This window comes from Chinchilla lanigera, unplaced genomic scaffold, assembly GCF_000276665.1.
Source record: "Chinchilla lanigera isolate Chin_1 unplaced genomic scaffold, ChiLan1.0 scaffold00084, whole genome shotgun sequence".
Lineage (NCBI taxonomy): Eukaryota > Metazoa > Chordata > Mammalia > Rodentia > Chinchillidae > Chinchilla > Chinchilla lanigera.
The window spans coordinates 6,811,840-6,831,552 of record NW_004955485.1 but is presented as its reverse complement, the minus strand read 5'-3'; the positions used below and the strand labels follow the sequence as shown (position 1 = coordinate 6,831,552).

Sequence of the window (19,713 nt, the reverse complement as noted above, 5' to 3'; positions counted from 1 at the left end):
TTTTTAATTTTTGCTGTTTCATTGTGGAATTTTACTGTTTTTACTTCAATTTTTTAAACATTTCACTGGAAGACAGGCTCTTTGAGGGTGGAGATGTTTGTCTGTTTTGTGCAACTGTACATTCCCACGCCTAGAATAATGCCTGGCGTTAGGCATAACCATTGGTGTGTGACTATTTTAAATTAACATAAAGTATATGATATTTGCAGAGATAAAGTTTACATGAATGATGTAATAAATAATATTCTTCTTGGTTTTTTTCACCCTTCTTGGGGGGATCTTCCCATGCTGACACTTGCAAATCTTATTCCTGTTGATTCTCAGAGTCCCACCGTGTGAGTACCCCACACTGCGTCTCCGTCCCGTCTCCAGGCACTCGTACTCCTCGCAGGCAGAGCCCTGAGCGACTGTCACCTAACGTTCTAGCTCTCCACATCCTTCCCATGTACAGGGTGTGACTGTGCTTCCTCAACAACTTGAAGCTGGGTGTGTACGACTTTGACCAGTGACATGCGGCACTTGCAGATAAAATCAGTGTTTTTAAAAGTTGAGGCATAGTCCATGCGCCATCCATTTCACCATTTTAAAGTAGACAATTGACAGTGTTTTTTAGTACATTCCTAGAGCAGTTACTGTCTCATTCCAGAACACTGTCCTCACTGCAGCAAGAAGCCTCCCACCAGTTAGTAGCTACCCCCAGCCCTCTGCCTCAGCCTCTGAACACTACTGTACCTTTTTTTTTTTTTTTTTTTTTGTTTTTTCTCCGGTACCAGGAACCGAACTCACGACCTTGCGCTTGCCAGGCAGGCGCTTTTGCCGCTGAGCTAAATCCCCAGCCCCTTACTGTACCTTCTGTCTCGTGGGTTTACCTGCTCTGGACGTCTCATGTAAATGAAATCACACACTACGTGGCCCTTTATAAAGGCTTCTTTCCCTTAGCACCATGGTTTCAAAGTGCACCCTCACGGCGTGCGTCAGCCCTTCGTTCCTTTACACATTGCGGCAGCCTCTGGTCCTGCCCAGGGGCTGTGGAGCCTCTTCCAGCGAGTCCTCCAGTGCCCACGATGAGCAGAGGCCTCTGCTGACTGCGATGATAAGAGGGGTGGGCAAGAAATAAAATCTGGAGGCCCTTAGGTCCTCCAGCATAAGTCCTCTCATTCTAATAGGCTGGTTTTTCACTTTTACAAAAATGTAGTAATAAGAATCCTTGCACATGTCCTCTTATGTATGTGGAGGAGCTTCTGAAACGGAGTGTAGGATGTACACCTGGGAGTGAGAGCTCTAGCTCACAAGATGCGCATACTTGCCAGGCTAGATGCTGCCAGAGCCTTTCCTGAAGTGGCTGAACCTGTAAGCTTCTGCCGGCAAAATAAAGGCTCCCACCTCCCCATATTCTCATCACTGGATAGCACTGGACTTTTCATCTTTTGCTTTCTAACAGGGAATCACACAGCTCTGGAACAAAACTGTTACCTAGGACACTCAAGGGTACAGAACATTCCAAAAAAAAAAAGTACAGCACATTCCAGCCTATCTGGGGGTTGACCAGGAAGTCCTTTGTGTTGCATCTTTTGCCTTTGAGTATTATATTATCCTATTACCCAGCAATAAAGTGGAAGAAAAGCCAAAATAATACAATACTCCTGAACTGTTCCCATCGACAGCAGTGATCCGCAGGTTCTCACGACAGACCTGCCTTCCCACTTTATGGATTTAGATGCAGGTGGTGAAGGAAGGAGAGTGGATTAACTGTGAACACACCTGCCTGCATGCGTCCCAAACTCTTACCCAGCAGTGCCGTCCAGCAGTCATGCTACAACAATAGTAACCTAAGTTCCCAGAGATGTTTCTACGAACATCTAGGGCATCACTGCAGTGTGGAGAAAAAGCCAAACTGGAAGTTACCCAAATGTTCGTGGAGAGAGGGGTGGTGTTTCAGAATCAGAATTCCTTGCTATCTAGTTATGAGCTGCCTTGAAAGGGACTGACACGTTTCCCTTCCGTGAAGACAGTGCGGCTGGGATTTCGCTACTTGCAGCCAACTGTCTGTCTCCGAATGGATACACCACTTTCATACTGGCCCAGCTCTAGCCAGAGAGGAGCAGCCAACTCCAGAGTGGAGCGTTTGGCCGCTTCCCCCGGGCTGCCCCCAACAGAGAAGTCCCATGACCCTGGGTCTCCAGGGAAGAGAGCCCGACAGGACTACAGCAACTTTCACCGGCACTTGGGAAGGGGCTGGGAGTCGGCGGCACTCAGAACAAATAAAGATGCTTTTCTGTGTCTCCCCGCCCCCTCCCGGAAGGAGAGTCCCTGGGGGGCAGATAGTGGGGCTTTGTGCCAGCTCCACCCCTCCCTTGCGTCTCTGACCACGGAGGAAGTACTGGGAACGAACTGCTGGTGACATCAGCACTTCCCAAAAGACCTGGCCCTGGGGCTCCAAGCGGCTAGGGTTGGGGAAAATCCTTTACTGCACTGGGTAAGGGGGTGCGCGCCCAGGGGCATCCGCGCCTGGACCTAGGCAGGCCCTGCCAGCCAGGGGCTCGGAACCAACAGGAGTGGGTGGAGGTGATAGCTCATGGTATGGAGTCTGCTCATAATGAAAATATTCTAAAGCTGACTCCCACAGTGGCGGCTGCACAATTCTGCAAACACCACACACTAAAAACAACCGAACCGTACCTTTACGGGGGATGGGGATTCTATCCCCATAAAGCCGTTCCCAAATGGGGTGGCTGACAGCATCAGCGCAGCCAGCCGCTGCCACACCTGGGCAGCACAGTGAGGACACCAGCACCATTTCCTTCTTACCACTGCTACTGCTTCTATGCCTGCCACCAAATCCTGGTCTGGATCAGTCTGCTTGATCAGGTGAGGCAGGCCTGGTCCTGCAAGGCCCTGGGAGAGCTATCACCTTATCAGCTGAGGGGCAGTTCAGCTCCTGCTTGGGAGGTGACCTCATGCTAGTGGGGCCTTCAAGGCTCTGCTTTTCCTGGAATCAGAGGTGGCTGAAGGTTTGGGCAAAGACTGGAGAATTCTGGACACTGCTCCAGTGGGGTCTGGAACTGCGTACTTTAAAAGCTGGCAATGAGATGTCCCTGCAAATCAGTTCCTCTTCTCATAGTGTCCTCAGTCTTGAAGGCGATGAGGCGGCTGAGGTAAATCTGTGCTTCTCTGAGTGAGCCCCGTGCTTCCCAGAGCGGGCCTTGCTGGATGCTGAGGGCAGACACACAGGGCAGATAGGTAGGGCAGAGGCGGTCCTTCGCGGTTCTTGGAGACGCTGCAGGGAACTGCTGCTTCCAAGGAGTTACTGCGCAGCCTGGGGAGCAGGGGCCCTCTCCCTGCAGCTCTGGGAAGCAGAGGGTATCTGAGCTCCGGGCCGGTGTAAATCCCAAAAGCTCTAGGCCATCCGGTCACATCTGAGGTCGCAGCTTCTGTGGGCTCTCACAGGCGGAGCCTCCAGGTCTCCGTTGCCTGTTCCACCAAGAACTCACGCCTCCCTCCAGGAATCCAGCCTGGGGCTGCACTGACAGATGTGCAGCGCGCCAGCCCCGCACACCTGGACCTGTCACAGGGCACTCAGGGAACGTGGGCCAGGTGAACAAGCAGAAGGGAGGCTCGTATGTGCCCTGGGGCTCCTTACCCACTGGTGTTCCCCACAGGTCCTCTCCTGGAAGTACAGGGGCTGAACCAGGACTTCCCCAGGGCTCGGCTTGCCCAGTCTCCGCCCCTCCGCCCTCCCCTTGGTCACACCTTTCCTGACGGAACTGGTGGGAAGTCACTTTTCTGGAGCAAGTGCCCTGGGTGGAGAGGGAGGCCCTTTCTGCAGGCCAGCAGCACGGGCAACTCACAGGCTCACCCTCCACGGGGCAAGGGCAGGGCAGGGCAGGGCAGGGCCGGTTGGTCAGATCCCCAGCTCTGCCCGTTGTGAGCTGTGGGTATCTGGCGTCACTGACTCACCTTTCTAACCTCCAGGTTCCTGATCGGCTAAAAGGGGAGGGAGGTGAGGTCTGAATCACCCTGCCCGGCGCTCAAGACAGAAGGAAGAGGAAGGGTGGTGACACATCCCTGCCCGGGGCTCTGTGAGACCCTTTTACGTGAAATCTGAGTCTGACTCTACCCTGACTACAGGAAGCTCTCAAGGATAAAAGATGACCCAGAAAGCCAGAAATGTTCACACACCCGTGTAATCCCAGCACTCTGGGAAGCTAAGGCAGGAGGATCGCAAGTGTGAGCCCAGCTTGGGCAACTAAGTGACTTGGTGAGACCCCGTCTCAAAATAAAAAGTTGAAAAAGGGGCTGAGGATGTAGGTCAGTGAGAAGACACTGGGTTCAATCCCCAGCAAGAAACAAAACAGAACAAAACAAACAGAACGTGACCCCAGGAAGAGGCCCAACAGGGACCCAAAAGCTTTAACTACACACGCACTATGCACACATATGCACACACACATCACACACGTGCCCCAACTCACACATGTACTACACACCCGCGCGCACGCGCACACACACACACACACACACACACACACACACACACACACCCTTTGTTTCATTTTCCCAAAGATGTTTTTGCCACCTTACGGACACCCAATTTCTCCGCGGTATCAAATGTTGCCATGGAGGCTTTACTGCTCATAATGCCCACCTCCCGGCCAACCAGCCCCGTTTACAGACAGGACTCCCATGACAAAAACACAGCCATCTTCCTCACACACGCCCTTGCCCCGGGCCAGAGCCAGCAGCACCTCCCCGGCTTCCTTCCCGCCGCTCCTCCTGCCTGACCACGGTGGGTGAAGACACTAGATTTCTAGTGCCCTCAGGTCCCCGATGGTTCTCCCCCTGGGGCCACGCTCCCTAGGGCTCTGCAGGGCTGGGTCCCCGAGCTTGGCGGGCCGCTCTGGGTCAGGCCCCGCCCCTCCCCCATGCTAGTGACTGCAGCAAGCCGCCCCACTTCAACTCACTCAGAAAGCGCCCTCCAATAACAACAAAGGATCACATCGAACAAGGCTCCTCTCCTCTACCCAGAAGCCCAGAAACCTCCAGAGAGGAAGCACGGTCCAGGGGCTGGGTTGCTGAGGTGTTGAGTCCTAGCTCTACCACTGCTAGCAGCAGAAGCTTGCTACCTTAGTTGGGTTCCACCGAAGTGGACCCTAAGACAGCCTGCAGGCTGTCAACTCCCACCCGCCTCCGCCTGCAGGCGGTTCTCACAGGGTCACAACTCACCCACCGTCCCCACCTTTCTCAGGGTCACTGGCTCGAGCTCAGCAAGCCTTCCCCAGAGCTACAGAACTGCAGCGGTCCCCACGCGGGGTGAGGTGGGAGAGGAGAGATCCAGGCCTGAGCAGGAGGGCTGTCGGGATGCGGGAGGACTTGGGGACCCAGGGCAGAACCAGCGGCCCGCTGCAGTGTACACCACCCTCCCGAAAGTCACGGCCCTCTCTGAGCCCTTTCTAACATGGAGGCAGCCAGCAGCCCTGTGTCATTTTCTAGCGTGGTCTCAGAGGAAGTGCTGGCATACGGGCATCTCATGCCCGCAGAGGACACCCCTGCTTGTGCCCCCACAGCCCGGATGCAGGGCGCGCCAGGGGCTGCCCCAGGGAGAAGAGGCAAGTGGGTGACTAAGGGCTGGAGCCCACAGGCCACCCTCCTGGGCCCCTCCCAAGCCTTGCAGCTGTTTAGATGGCCACAGTGGAAGGGGGAGGCTGCTGGTGACTTCATGCTGTCCCTGCTCTCACAGGAAAGCACAGCACAGCGTCCTCTACCGGCTGGGTCAGAGCTGAGAGGGTGAAGCCACTGGCCCACAGCCAGCCGCTAAGAAAAGGTGGGGTTGGCATGAGCCCACCTTCCGGTCTGAATCTTGGTCTGCCCTCCCCCCAGAACGTACCCCGGGCTCCCTGCGGCCCACTCGAGGGATCCAAATACACACCACAGGCCCCGCAGGCTCCGCGCCGCTGGGCTGCGACTCCACCTGCGGTATGGGTCCCCGGTAGTACTGAGTCTCTGCCTCGGACTGTGCTGTGCTCTCCCTCGACTCCTCCCCCGAGCAATGTCACAAGGGAGGTAGAGTTGCAGCCCCATTTAAAGAGCAGGAAACCAGGCACAGAGAGGGTAAGTGAGTTGTCCAAGAGCACACAGTCAGAAACGCCAGGGCTGACGGGGGAACGTGGGCAGACTGGATCCGGAGCCCCTGCTCGGAACTGCTTGGCACCAGTGCTCTCTAGAGGGCAGCCTCATTCTCCCCACCTTTCTATGAGAAGGCTGCACCTCCAAATGCCGGGAATGCAACTGCCACTGCCTTCTCTCCTTGGACAAGAAGCGACGAAGTCCAGGGAGGCCAGGCAGCACAGCCGCCCCCCTGTCTGAGAGGACAGGCGCGAGGGAGAATGTAAGTGTTCAGCCCTGCACGCGGGTCTCATTGTCAGAAGACTGTGTCCACAGCAGCGGCCCTACCCAGCGAGGGCTATTTTTCTCCTTCCTCCCTTTCCACCCCTTCCTCCTCTCCACCCTTCCTCTTCCTTTCCCTTTCATAGTACTGGGGATTGAACCCAGGGCCTTCACACGGAGCTACGATCCCAACTCATCCTTTTAATTCTTCACTTTGAGACAGTCTCACAAAGTTGCCCGAGCTGGGCTCAAATTTGCTATCCTCCTGCCTCAGCCTCCCAGAGGGCTGGGATTACAGATGTGCACCACAATGCCCGGCTTTGTTTCTTTTTTGGGAATGACAGCCTTTCCATTTGGATGCTCTGATGGAGGTTCCCAGCAAAACCTTTCCAAAAAGGGGAGTAAAAGCAAGAGAAAGCCAAAGAGAGCGAGAGCTTCCCACAGCATGGAGCCAGGCAGATGTCACAGTGAGCCGCCTCCCAGCGGCTGGCCCCTGAGCAAGCCACGGAGTCTCGGTGGAACACCCTGGCAGGGTGCAACACCACACAGGGGGCGGCCTGAGCAGCTTCGGCAGTCCTCGCTACACACACACCATCTTCTTTCCATTTCTCACGCTCTATCAGTGGAGCCACTGCCCGAGGGAAGAGGAATCCCAACCCTCCCCCCGCTCCCCCCGCTCTACCCAGCCTCAGAAGCAGTTCCCTGGCGCCCTCACCCAAGTGGAAGTTCTGACCGCAGGGCGGAAACAGAGCCAAGCAAATATGCTGCACGCCCAGCTCCAAAGTCAGGCCAGGAGAACAGGAACTGTCAGCCTGGCTGTGCACAAGGCAGTGACGCTGTGGGGTGCTGTCCTGCCTGATCCGCAGGGGCAGCACCCTCACGGAGCTCCTCCTCTGGGCCAGTGAGGGCTGAGTGTTTTACACACATCCGCCCATCTAATCCCCACCCGCCAGGAGGTACTTCACCATGCACGTCTTAATTCTCGTGGCACCCTGCAGCAGCGACACCGTCAGCTGCTTTTACGCAGAATGAGGCTGAGGCTCGGAGTTAATTAAGCTCCCTGCCCAAGCTCACCAGCTAAGTCTGGGGCACAGCCAGGAGCCAAACCAGCATGGGACTGTGGAGTCGGACTTTTCCAGCACCATGCACGCCTGCCTCAGCCAGCACAGGAGGCGACGGTGCCGGTGGGTGGATATCAGACCTCGGAGAGGGCAAGCCAGGGCACACCAGCAAATCCAGGCGCTGTGGGGCAAAGGGCCCCGATGCCTGCCATCGGATCTGGAAGGGGCAAGGCCAAGCAAGACCCTGGGGCTGTTGAGAGACTGGCAGCCCCAGGTGGTGGAGCCAACAGCTGGTGTTTATTTTGGGGCCAGGGAAGAGGGGAAAGGCTGGTCAGGACCCACCCTGCTCTAACAATAAACTGAGGGTGGGGGGCCGCCTGCTTCCAGCTAAAGCAGGCCCCGGCCACCTGCCGGGAGAGCTGACTGGGGAGGTGTCAAAGACATCTTGCCAGACACCCTAACGCGGCTTCCACCAACAGCCTGTCCCCTGGCAGCCCCTCCCAGCCTCACGTGTGAGACTTGTAAATGGCCCAGGAAGACAACCTGGATGAGCAAACGCAGCCCGCAGAGTGTCGGGGTCCCGGAACAAATGGGTTTTCCTGTTTGGGGAAGAAAGGGGCTGCTCGGGCTTCCCTCCTGTGGCTTTTGCTCCCTCCCTCTGACACTTGCTAATGCCGTTGTTCCACAGGCAGAGAGGCTGATCAAACAATAGTGCGTTTCAATGAAAAAACTTCTCACAGTAAAAGACACGTTGCCATTAATCATCCTCCCAATACTCCTGCGCTTTGAACACACTTACCCCAACAACATTCTCGCCACTTTCTGAAGCGGATCTGGAAGCTTTCGTTGGAGTCATGATCAAAAACACAGTGAATGCTGCAGCCAAGAGCTGTTCAACGGACAGGCAGGCCTGTGAAAGCGCTACAGGGCGTCCTCCACTACCTCACTCACCAGCTCGGGCACCGTGGGACTCCTGGCTCTTCCCCAAAGTCAAAATGACCACGAACGGTAAATGCTTCGGATTGATTTGTGGCATCTCAGCAGCCACCACAGCATAACTGAAGACCCGAAGAGGGCCTCTAGAGCTTCCTCACAACGTAGCAAGGATGAGGGCAGAGGTGAGGCAGATCAATGGCAATGTGTCTTTTAACGCAATAGACTTTGAAAATTTATACATTCACTGTGGTTTTTTTTTTATCACACCCTGTAAGGTCTGCAGACGGGCCACCGGGCTGCGGCAAGGCAGGCTGGCTAGATTCCCTGAAAGGCCAGGGAGCAAGACTTTTCCCAGGGGACTTTGGGCCCACCCCCACCCCGGCCCCCTGTGTCTCTTTGCCCCAGCTCTGCCTCTTCCTAGTTCATAATCACCAATCGGTAAATCAATCCCATCCCCCTGCTCTCTGGTTGGCAAAGCAAGGGCCACTCCAGGGCTTTTCTCCCCAAGGCTGTTGCAAAGCCGAAGTAAGTGCACAGGTGCTAGAAGGTGGCCGTGGACCATGAGCGCCGCCGCTGCTGTTATTACTGAGCCGCGGAGGTTCCTTCTAACTGTGGATGCTGGAAGACACTTTCCCTGCATTATCACACAGAGCACGGAGGTTCCCAGGTTAGGCCACCCGATAGGTGAACTCGAAACGTGTGGTTCTCAGGATATAATTCTGTCTCCTCCGAGCAAGAGAAAGGCTTTGGTGGGCTGCCCTGAGACTCACAGCACCATTTACAATAGTTTACGGACAGGAACATGTGTTTTGAGTTTCAAACAACTAACTTTCACAACTGTGAGTTGGAAGCTATGGTAAAAATACGAGTGGGGTGTGGGGGAGGGTTTTGATCAAATGAAGCCTTCTTTTGTGCATTTATCATGCTGATCAACGACATCCCTGGACCCAGGGCCTCTGGCGAGGGCGGGTGACCGCACACACCGGAGCTCACAACCCTGCGGCTCCCGGCTGGAGAGTGGCTTTAAGCATGGTGCCCTGCACACAGTAGGTACGAGACCCATGCTCCCTTGCTAAACCTCCCAGCATGCACACGGCTTCGGGGCCCTGGAGTTCCCATTCCTGTCACTGCTGATGGACTACGTTCCCCACAGGGACCGGTCTCTCCTAGCAGGTCAGGGTACCTTCTCCTGCAGTTTCAGTCTTCCGCAAACCATCAGGAGGCCCCACAGCCAGGCCCAGTGTGCTGCCCAGGCTCTGTCTGACCCCGTCTCTCTGTCTGTCCCAACCACTGACCGTGGTACCCCCGCTCCTCCACTTGAATACCGGGCTCCTCGCTCGTCCCCAGAAAAGCCAGGCAGGGTCCTACCTCAGGGCCTTAGCACCTGCCGTTCCTTTCTCTTCAACTGGTTTTCCTCAGTGTCCACAGGGCTCACCTTCTTACCTCCCTCAAGTCTCATTCAAAAGTTACCCCATAGTGGGGCTGTCCCAGAGCAGTATTTACCCCCCATCTAGCCCATGATCCATTTTACTTGTTTTGTTTATCTGTACACTGTGACCCTTCCCCCACCAAAGCATAAACTCCGCAAGGGCAGGGAAATTTATCTGAATTTTTATCTGAATTTTATCTCAAGATGGAGAGCAGCCTTTGCCACAGATCCATCCTCCATAGCCGGCTACTTTATCCCGGCCATCAGCTACAGCCAGGTCCTGTGTCAACGGAGGGAGTCGGAGGAGGTGACGATGTGCAGGGGCCCCCAGGTTTACCCAGCGCCTGGACGTCCCACTGAAGACGCAGGTAACGGGCCCCGCCTCCAGCCTCTCAGGCTGTCAGGAAATCTATGCCCCCTTCGCTCCCTTTCTTGAGAACCCAGAGCAGCTCTCTCAGTGTTTGCCCCCCAGAGTCACAGCCAGGTGAAGAGCCCCCAGGCACGTGCAGCTGGCTGGGACACTGTGTGCTCCGGCGTGGGCAGCAGGACGGTGCGGGATCCCACAGAACTACCTGAGCTCGTTGGGCAGCGGGTCACATCGGGGAGGCACAGTGGAAGCATCACAGGCTCTGCGGCCACGGAGATCTAACTCCAAACCCCGGCTCCGGCCACGCACTGCCGGTGCCGGGGCCACCAAGCCCCGCATCTCTGAGCCTCCGTTTCCTCATCTATACAACCCGGGCGCCGACCGGAGGCAGTGGGCGAGGACAGCGGGCAGTGGCTGCACCAAGAAGTGGCTCCGCTCTTCACATCCCCTGACTCAGCCTCCCGCTCCCCAGGCCGGGAGCTGTTACACGCAGACACCATGGGAAAAATGAGGCTGCTTTTCTCAGGTTGCCAATGAGTGATGACTAAAGTGAGTAATTAATCCCAGCTGGAAACCAGAGCGTTCTGTGATGGACCAGGGCTCCGCGGGAGAAGGATCAGTTTGCCAACCAAATGGGGCCCAGGCTGGCAGAGATCTGCGGGCGTACACCTCCACCAACACCACCCTCATCAGCAGGTGCTTCGCTTCCATCCCTCCCGGGCGCCGGGCACTGCACCGAGGGTTCAATTCATCAGTCCCGGCCCAGCACGCAGAATTCGGGTCTCCCTCTTGGGGCCTCACGGGCAGTGCCGTGCCAGGGAGCCAGGCCTCCCCGGCCGCTGTCACACAGAGCAATTCTCCCACACAGGCAAGTCCCTTAAAATAGCTCTCTGGGCCTGGGCCATCAGGAAACAGAACGAAGCCGGGTCAGATCGGGCCTCCCCTGCAAGTTCACAGAGCAGCCACCTCCCGTGATGGGGCAGCCTCTGTGCACCCAGAGACCTGAGCGGGCGCGAGCGGCGAGAACCAGGAACGCCACTGCCCAGGAGGGCAGCACGATGGGCAGCAGAAGCCCTGGTGACCCTGAGGGACGGCGAGAGGAGGCTGCTGGACACGGGCTTCGGGGAGGGGCAACGCTCCTCTGACAGCACAATCTGGATTTCCGGACCCGGCCTCAGAGTCAACAGGGATTTAAAATGCAACTCTCAGGCTACACTGGGGCCAGACATTATAACTCAGTGCCTGGCACCCAATCTGAGGGAACTGTGTCAACGGTGCTGACATCATGCAGGTCAAGGTCTCCTCGAACCATTACCAAGTGGGAAAGGAAAACGCAAGGGCCCTCTCACAGCCGCTGTGCCGTGGCGGTACATGTGCACCCTGGCCTGCAGCCGCTGCAGCCCTCTCCGGCCGGTGTAGCTGGAAGGGCACTGTCAGCCTTGGACAGCACCCCCTCCCCCGCTCCCTGGTGTGATACGGTCAGATCTGATAAGAGTGATCCATTTCCACCAGGTTTAAGTTCACGCACCAGAGACGGAGGACAGGGCTCCACACACCCGCGGCCCCCATGGCATCCTTTATGTTGCACTGACACACACAGAGGAAAGCTTCAGCCCCTCCCACAGGGCCTCCACCCTCGCCTCAGGAGGGTGCTTTCTCGCCAGCCACAGGGAAATGACAGCCAAGGGCTGAGAGGCCTAAGCCAGGGGACAGAGCGGATAGCTGTTTCCTCTTTGCTGACCCAGCCTCTTCAGGGTCGCTTCCTCCACCCGGGTATGGAGAGACGGACCATCTCTCCCTAGTCCCCAGAATGGAGAGGAGTGTCCTCCCAGGGGTGCTATACTGGAAGACGCCTTCGCTGAGGGCCTAGTGGTGGTGAAGAACCTGTGGCCCTGCTGCTCCCTGGGGCTGACCCAGGAGCACATTCCAGCAGGGCGGGTGAGCTATTTTGAGAAATTCCCAAGGTACAGACGAGCTCGAAAGCATCCCCCACCCCAGGGGCTTCACAAAAGTTTGGGGAATCGGGGGCCCTCACATGTTTACTTTCTGCAGCTGAGTGCAGGCCCTGAAGGAAGCAGTCACCCCTCTTCTAGATAGGCAACTGGAGTTCTAGAAGGGGAAAGGGGCCATGTGGAAGATCTCATGTAGCTTGAGAAGCCAACCGGCCAGGCCTCGGGCTGAACCTCCCCGCGGCCCAGTTTCCCCTGTCATGGGGCCTCTGGGGGTAGCGCCAGCTGTGGGTGGAGCTGTTGGCCTGCCTTGGTTCTGCACATGTGGCTGAGGACTCATCCAGGGGCTCTACGCCAGCACGTCCTCACCTGTCCCACGTGGATGCGGGCAGGAGCTTCCCCTTTGTGGGGCAGTTGGGAATGCCCATGGGGAACTCTTAGCACGTAGAGAGCCTCTGAGGTGTCAGCTGTTATCTTTGCAATGATACTGTCCTTACAGAATCAGGTTTGCTAGAGTATCTACCAGTGGTGGGAGTTAATAAAGGAATGACAAGCCCGTTCGTGGTGTTGGAGTGGAAACCAACATGAGTTCGGAGATCCTGGAGTTAAGGGCCACATTAGCGTGGATGTTTCAGATGAGGCTGAGACCTCAGAGCCCTCCCACCAAGCCCCCTGCCCTGTGAGGACGGGCAGTGCCTTTCTCACGCCGCCAGGCGCTGTGGGTAGAAACTGCTCTGTCTCAGCAGCCAGTCATGGCCTCCGCTGTGGAGCCCCCAAAGCCACCAACACCTCCTTCCCGCTGCTCCCCCTGCTCCGCAGCACCCCACCTCCAAGGAGCCCAGGTGCAAACAGCTTTCATGGGCAGCCTGAGCCCTAGGAGAAGGAGCCACAGAGGAGGGGCTGGGGCTGGCTAACTCAGGAGTCCCCAGAGCAGGACCAGAAAAAAGGCTCCAGTCCTTAACTAGCCCTGTCCCAGCCACCCAGGCCAGGGCCACCTGGAGCCAGTTCCGGAGCCGCAGAAGGATCCTGTACTGACACGCTGCGCCCTCCCCACCCCCACCACGGAGGAGAGGAAGGCTCCAGGCCGCCACTCAGCAAACTCCAAATTCCCCTGGCTGGGCTGGGGATTTAGCTCAGCGGCAAAGCGCCTGCCTGGCAAGCGCAAGGTCGTGAGTTCGGTTCCTGGTACCGGAAAAAAAAAAAAGCCAAACAAATTCCCCTGGCTGCGTTCTGAAGCCTCGCCCTCCCCACCTTCACCCTAGGTTCTGCCTGGGTTTCCCTGGCACGTCCCACCTCCCGCACTTTGCTTCTCCCTTCATGCCCTCTTCTGGTTTTCTCACCTCAGTCCCCCTCTTCCCCAGCCAGTCCTAACCACTCCTCCTCCAGGCCCATAGGGAAGCCATAGGGAAGCCCATAGGCCAGCCAGCCACCTTTCCCTGGAAACTGCAGCCCACAGAGCACTCTCCCTGCTCTGAGCAGCGCTGGGACTCAGGAATTACTGCGGTGAACACTTGCACTCAGGAGGGGCCAGGCTCTGGTCTGAGCACTCACACGGAGGAGCTCGAGTGTCTGCACCATAACCCTATGAGCCAGGTCCTGGACCCCCTCCCCAAGTTTTCGCTTTTTACAGATGAGGAAACTGTGGCTGAGAGTCCTAAGTAACTAACTCCCCTGGGGCAGGTGGCAGTACATGGCCAGGGAGCCTGACCAAAGCAGGACTCTGAGGACACCAGAGCTTGTGCTCCTGACAAAGCAGTGTCCCCAGCCCTAGAGGTACCCCCTCACCTCCTCCAGACTCACTGCTTCGTTCTGCCTGACCTAGCTCTGAAGTGAAAGAAAGTGGCAGCTCGAAGCTTGAATGTCAGAGGCCAGGGTGAGACTCTCAACTCTGCCTGGGAACTGGAGTCCCTGGAAGTCCCATGAATCTGCTAAGCTTCCATCTCCGCGTATGTAAAATGGGCTCCAAATGCCCTCCCCACCTCAGGTGGGTGTTCAAAGCTCAAATGCAATGCCCTCGACAGGCACCTCCTTCGAGGCCCAGCACGCAGCAGGCACCGTGCGAGTTCTTCCCCTTGCCCCGTGCACTGATGTGCTGGCAGGACTCCGTGCACACAGCAAGGGCTCGGACCCCACTGCTGATGTGGCAACGTGCTTAGAGGTCACCTGGGGCAGGAAGGGGCCTTCCCACGGCCCACCCTCAGGCCCCGGTCCCTCACCTCCCACGCACCCACCTGCCTACCACGGATGCCCCAAGGAGCAGCAGAAGCCAGCCAGGCAGGAAGCGACTGTCCTCTCCGGGACCCCGCCTGCCGGAGCACGGACCGCACTATGGGAGCATCCGTTATTTTTGGCAACTGCCATGGCAGAGAACACCTCTGGCCCCTGCTCAGAACCTACTTCCAAAGCCAGGCTCTCCACCTCATTTCCCACACACACCCCTTGTCCTTCTTCTCCCAACCCCGTGTTCTTAGAACTCAACAGGAGTAACTGTAACTACCGTGTGTAGAACTCTATTGTTTGTTTTATTTTATTTAATTAGGATTTAAAAGGGAACAGAGCTGTCCGTTAGACCTTTTCTAGCCAATAGTGACTCAGAGAGAGGAAATTAGAAGGCAATCTCCAGGGAGCTGCCGTACCAACCCAAGTGGGAAGCACCCCCAGTGCACCCCCAGGGCACAGCCCTCCGCGCCTGTTAACTCAGCTGGCCCCCGAGTGTGTCTTTGGAAAATGAGCAGCTGGTGCTTATATTTTTGGAGCTAGACCCAGGCTCCTCTGACATCAAGTAGGTTTATTTTTCCTTTCCTTCCCCTCTGCCTGCCACCACACACAGCGATTCCAACCCTCATCTGCCCCCCAAAACCCTCACACAGCTCTGAACAACCCCACGATAAATGGCTGGCCGCGCTCCCTGCTCCAACCGTCTGGGAGGATGTGGTTGGTTGTTCCATGAGCAAGGAGCCCCGTCAGTCTGTGAATCAGCCCTACATCACTTCCCTCCCCAAGGAAGAAACAGTTCCCCTCCAAGTGCCTGTGTGAGGTGGGGAGGGGCAGGCAGGCGTGCTAACTGACCACAGCGCTGGCCTCGCCCTTACCTGGCACACCCTCGCCTCCCACCCAGCCCACCTTCCTGCCTTCTTCCTCTCCGCGCATCAGGAAGCCATCAGAGGTCCCAAAGCTCAGCCCTCCAGGTCTGAACAGCTGCTCCATGTTTATCTGCTCCTCGTGTGCTGGGTGTTTTCCACAAGGCAAGTAGCCCAATTTCCCATCGGACTGTGAACAGCTGCTTCGCTCTCAGGTTCACTCCTCAGGTCCCAGGGTTGTGGTGCGGGGGAACTCCAAATGGAAACCAGCACACTGTCAGTGCCCACGATGGGGGCCGGGGGCGAGGTAGAAGCTTTCCCCCAAATTATCTTAGACCAACTTCCTAAAAGCCCTGTGAGGGTACAGGTGAGGAAACCGAACCCCAGGGTGACGGGCCCAAGGCCGCGCAGTTAGCAAGTGCCGGAGGCAGGACTCAAACCCTGACCTGCCCAATACCACTCCTTCCCTAGCGCAAGGGCCCCGAGGAAAACCCTCCCCAGGCTGCAGCTGCACACCCTCAGTCCCGTGACAGTCTAAGGGCTTAGGAAGCAAAAATAAAGAGCAGAGAAAGGAATAAATTTGGGGCCAGTTCCTAAAAATGTAGCTCCCAGGACCAAGACCAAGATCTGTGATGATCTAAACACAGGGAGAATGCATTATCCACGGGGCCCACCCTTCGTTCGTCACCCCACATGTCACTGGAACAGACAGCATCCTGGACTCACTCTGCTCCTCCTGCTCCCCGAGGACCCACCCCGCCTGTCACTCACCTGGGCGGCAGAGGGTGGGCGTCCTGCTGTCACACAGGCCTGAGCCTGGCCTCCCACCCTGACGCCAACTGGGGAGAAGGGCCTTGTTGTAGGGGTCTATCCCCCTTCGCAGGCAAACTGACCTGCATTTACCCAGATCTCCCTGTGCTCACTGGTGCCAAGAAATTTGGTTAGCCCCTCCAAGCACCCATTAACGTATCTGTGAAAAGGACTCAAAAATCTCCCCCACTCTAGGGTACATCTGATGAACTACAGGGATCCCATGAGAACGTGTGTGTTAGGTGTTAGACACCATGGCTATTACTTGCACTTCCTAAAGAGTCCCGTGGAGGATCAGAACATTCATGACTGGTATTTTCTGGAAAAAAAAAATACAGGAAAGGAAACGACTGTAAAAGCATGACACCTGCTAAATCCAAATAGACATAACGTCTTGTTTGTTTTAGATAAATGTGCTTCTCTCCAGCACCATATGGCTTGCTGCATACCTACACCCATGAGCACAAAGAATTACGTGGACCTGAACTTGCACCCACAGCAGAAAACTTCCAAAGGGAAGAATCTGCTGTTTGCATACGGGATTAGAAGGACTGCCTTAAAGACAACTGGTCTGAGATCAGAGCTGGCTTACCTGAGGTCCCTAGGGACAGCTCATGCTAGCCAGGAGAGGAGGCCAGCTCCGTGCCAGAGAGCCTGACCAAGGCAGCAGCTGCTGGACCGTCCCAGCCCCACCCCAGGCAGGGACTGGCAGAGAGAAAGGAAGCCAAGGGCTGGCAGCACCATGTCAGCGATGGAGGCGACTTGTGTGCCTTTGACAAACAGGCCCTGAGCACAGGACCCCTGGCATCCTGGCAGTTCTGGCTCCCCGTGGGGACGAGCAAGGCTTTGGCAGGATGTCCTGAGAGAACCCCTGCATCTGTTCCCAGTGCTCTGCAGCCAGTGCCGCTCCTCTGCTTGGGCCCCAGGCCTCTCTCATCAGCGCGCTCTGGCTAACATGCACATCCCATAAAACATCCCTGCTCTGCAATTTACCAAACCACAGCCTCAGCGTTCGCAGCAGTGGAGGGGAGGCTGGAGGGAGGCAGGCTTCTCCAGTGTAGTGGGCTCCAAACATCCGTGACTTGGGTGCAGCCGGTCCTGCCAGCTCACCACACCACAGTGCCTTACTCCAAACGCTTGACCTTCCCGAGTGTGGTGTGCACTGCACCAGGACCCAGGGGAGGGGACCCTCACTGGACATGCCTGTGTTGGCATGAATGGCCCCAAAGAGTCACAATCTCTCCATCACTAGCTGTGTGTCTTCCTAGCCAGCCCCAACTGGCCTTTGGGTACCTTTCATGAGAAAACCACACCACACGCAAAAGGCTAGTTAGAGCCGTCTGTGACAAGCTGCACTGCAAGTCACCCATCTGGTTCTTAGTCTCCTGGTCTAGAAAGGAAAGGGTTGAGCCAGCCGAGTCCCCGCCAGCCCCACAATCCCACCACATACAACACTCTCTTTTCTCGTCGTGTTCCAGAACCTCAGTGAGGACTCTGTGTGGTAGCATCTGCTCAGTGACATCACTCCCTGCCCCAAACATCATGTCATCGATTCTCAGAGGGGAAGCAGAGCTGTCCCAGGAAACACTTTGTCTGTAAAAAGGGGAGGAAATGACCATTTCCAGGGAACTAGACAGGACTCCTTTTGTATTTTCCACATAGCATACACATTATTATCAGTCTTAAAACTCGGGGTCTTTCTTTTTGCCAGACCATTAATAGCTGCTTTTCAAAAATGCTTTCTTCGTCAGAATCTCACCAACAGTAAGTTACCATTTAATGGGTACTTGCTATGTGCCAGGATCTGGGCCAAGCGCTCTCATGGGTGATCTTATTTAATGTTCCCCACTACCCTAGGAAGTACACACTATTATAAGACTCATTTTTAAGATGAGGAAACTGAGGCTCGTGGAGGTTTAAAGACCTTGCTCAACTCGTTAGTGGCCGACCTGGGCTTTAAACAAGTCCCAGAGTTTCCGAGCCCCCAACATGTAACCGCCTTCCCATGCTGCCCACAGGAGGCCCCGGACCCCGTTAGCGACAACCTGCTTTGTGGCCGATGTGTCTTGCATTTGTAATCTTGGGCATCGTTGATCAAAGGCAAAATTTGATGTTTTCTCTAAAATCCAGAACTGGAAAGGCACTGCCTGGGTCCCAGAGCAGAGAATGGCATCTGTTGAAAGCAGTGCCAACCTCAATGAGGACGAGAGACAAGGACCCTAGCCCAGCCTGCAGCCCTGGAGAAGAGGCGGGGAAGCAGGCTGGCTTGGAGTAGGGCGACCCACTGCCCCAAGCCCTCTGAAAGGAGTGCTCTGGCGATGGCGGTGGAAGATGCTTGCCAAGCCAGATGCCAGAAACGGATGAATCCCCTGCCTGGTCACTTTCCCCCTCTCCCCAGCCTGAGCCCAGCCCCACTCACTGTAAAGAGCACCTCTCTGCTGGAGACCCAGGAACAGGAGCCCGAGGCCGACGTTACCACAAGCCCCAGTCCTCTCCAACAGCGAAATAAAAGGCACTTCAGAGACCAAAGCGCAGTCTAGGGCAGCAACCAACAGCCTGTTTTAATTGTTAAAATTAATGCTTTGAGCATGCTAAATGCTCCTTTAAATGCCTGATTTGCAAATCAGATGCAGCCCTGCTGTCCGCTGTCCCCTGTGCTTCGGAGACTGGATGGGGTCTCTTCTGTCTAGGCGGCTCAGAGAGCTCAGCGGACACCCGGGTCCTCGCGTTTACTTCCTAACGTGTGAAGGATGGGAAGACAGGCCCGGCTGAGATGAAAGCGGGGCTGTCACACGGACCTTGGAGCCTGGCCGCGTGTCAACCCTCGCTGCCTCTCCAGAAGTTTGGGGGAGGCAGGGGGAGGGGCAGTCGGCGGAGACCACAGGCAACCTTCGCCTCCTCGGGTCTGGAAATGGAGCATCACTTCAGAGGAAATGACCCCGGCTAAGGGTCACGTCCAGAGGAGGGATAAAAGGAAAAGCCACCATTCTCCTCACACGGCGGGACACAATGGCTTTAAGGAGGAAATCAAAGCTCGGCGCTTCGAGTGGAGGGGGCAGGGGGCGCGGCGCTCCTACGGCCCGGCCTCAGCCGGCAAACGCGAGCCGGGGCGCGCCGAGTCCCCTGGAGCGAGCCCTGGGGACACCGGGAGGTGGGCAAAGCGAGCCCCCCGCGCCCCGGGAGCACCGGGAGATGCTCTTCCCCGGCCGATCGACCGGCGAGGGGCACACGGAACCCGCCCCCATGGAGGCCAGCGGACAGATGACTTCACCGTTGTAACCGACAAGGGCAACCACTTGCCGGTTCCCATGCCAAAAAAAGAAACGGGGCAGAGGGGAGAGGAGGCAGGGCGCACCACAGCCCTGCAGAGCGACCGCACAGCCGGACCGGCAGCCCGGGACCTCACAGCGGCAGGAGGGTCCGCGGCCGGCCCCCCCCCGCGAAGGGGCGGTACTCACATAGTGCTTGGAGGGGTTCCTGCGCTTCTCCACGTCCACCACGGTGGCCTCCTGCACGCAGTAGGCGAGCATCTTCCCGCGAAGCGAGTGGCGCCCCCCGGAGGAGTCAGCCTGTCATCCCGGCCGGGCTCCGGCTCCTTCTCCCGCTGCCGGGCTCCCCACGGCCCCCAACCGGCCGGTCACCGGCCCTGGCTGCCGCACCCACCCGCGCGTGGGGCCCCGCGACGTCCCGAAGGGCC

The 19,713-nt window shown here is 56.9% G+C and overlaps 1 protein-coding gene and 1 long non-coding RNA gene across 2 annotated transcripts in view; one reads left to right on the top strand and one right to left on the bottom strand.

Moving 5' to 3' along the window:
• Positions 1–19,696, bottom strand: part of Sh3pxd2a (SH3 and PX domains 2A) — a gene marked incomplete at its 5' end in the record, with an annotated part of 196,155 nt that extends 176,459 nt beyond the window's left edge. The window contains 1 exon segment of the mRNA XM_005403799.2: positions 19,475–19,696. Within this exon segment, the coding sequence (XP_005403856.1) occupies positions 19,475–19,546 (72 nt within the window).
• LOC102003450 lies at positions 16,997–18,568 on the top strand. Its single transcript, XR_263914.2, has 2 exons — positions 16,997–17,780; positions 18,147–18,568. It is a non-coding gene; the product is annotated as an uncharacterized LOC102003450 (long non-coding RNA).
• Positions 19,697–19,713: the final 17 nt, after the last annotated feature.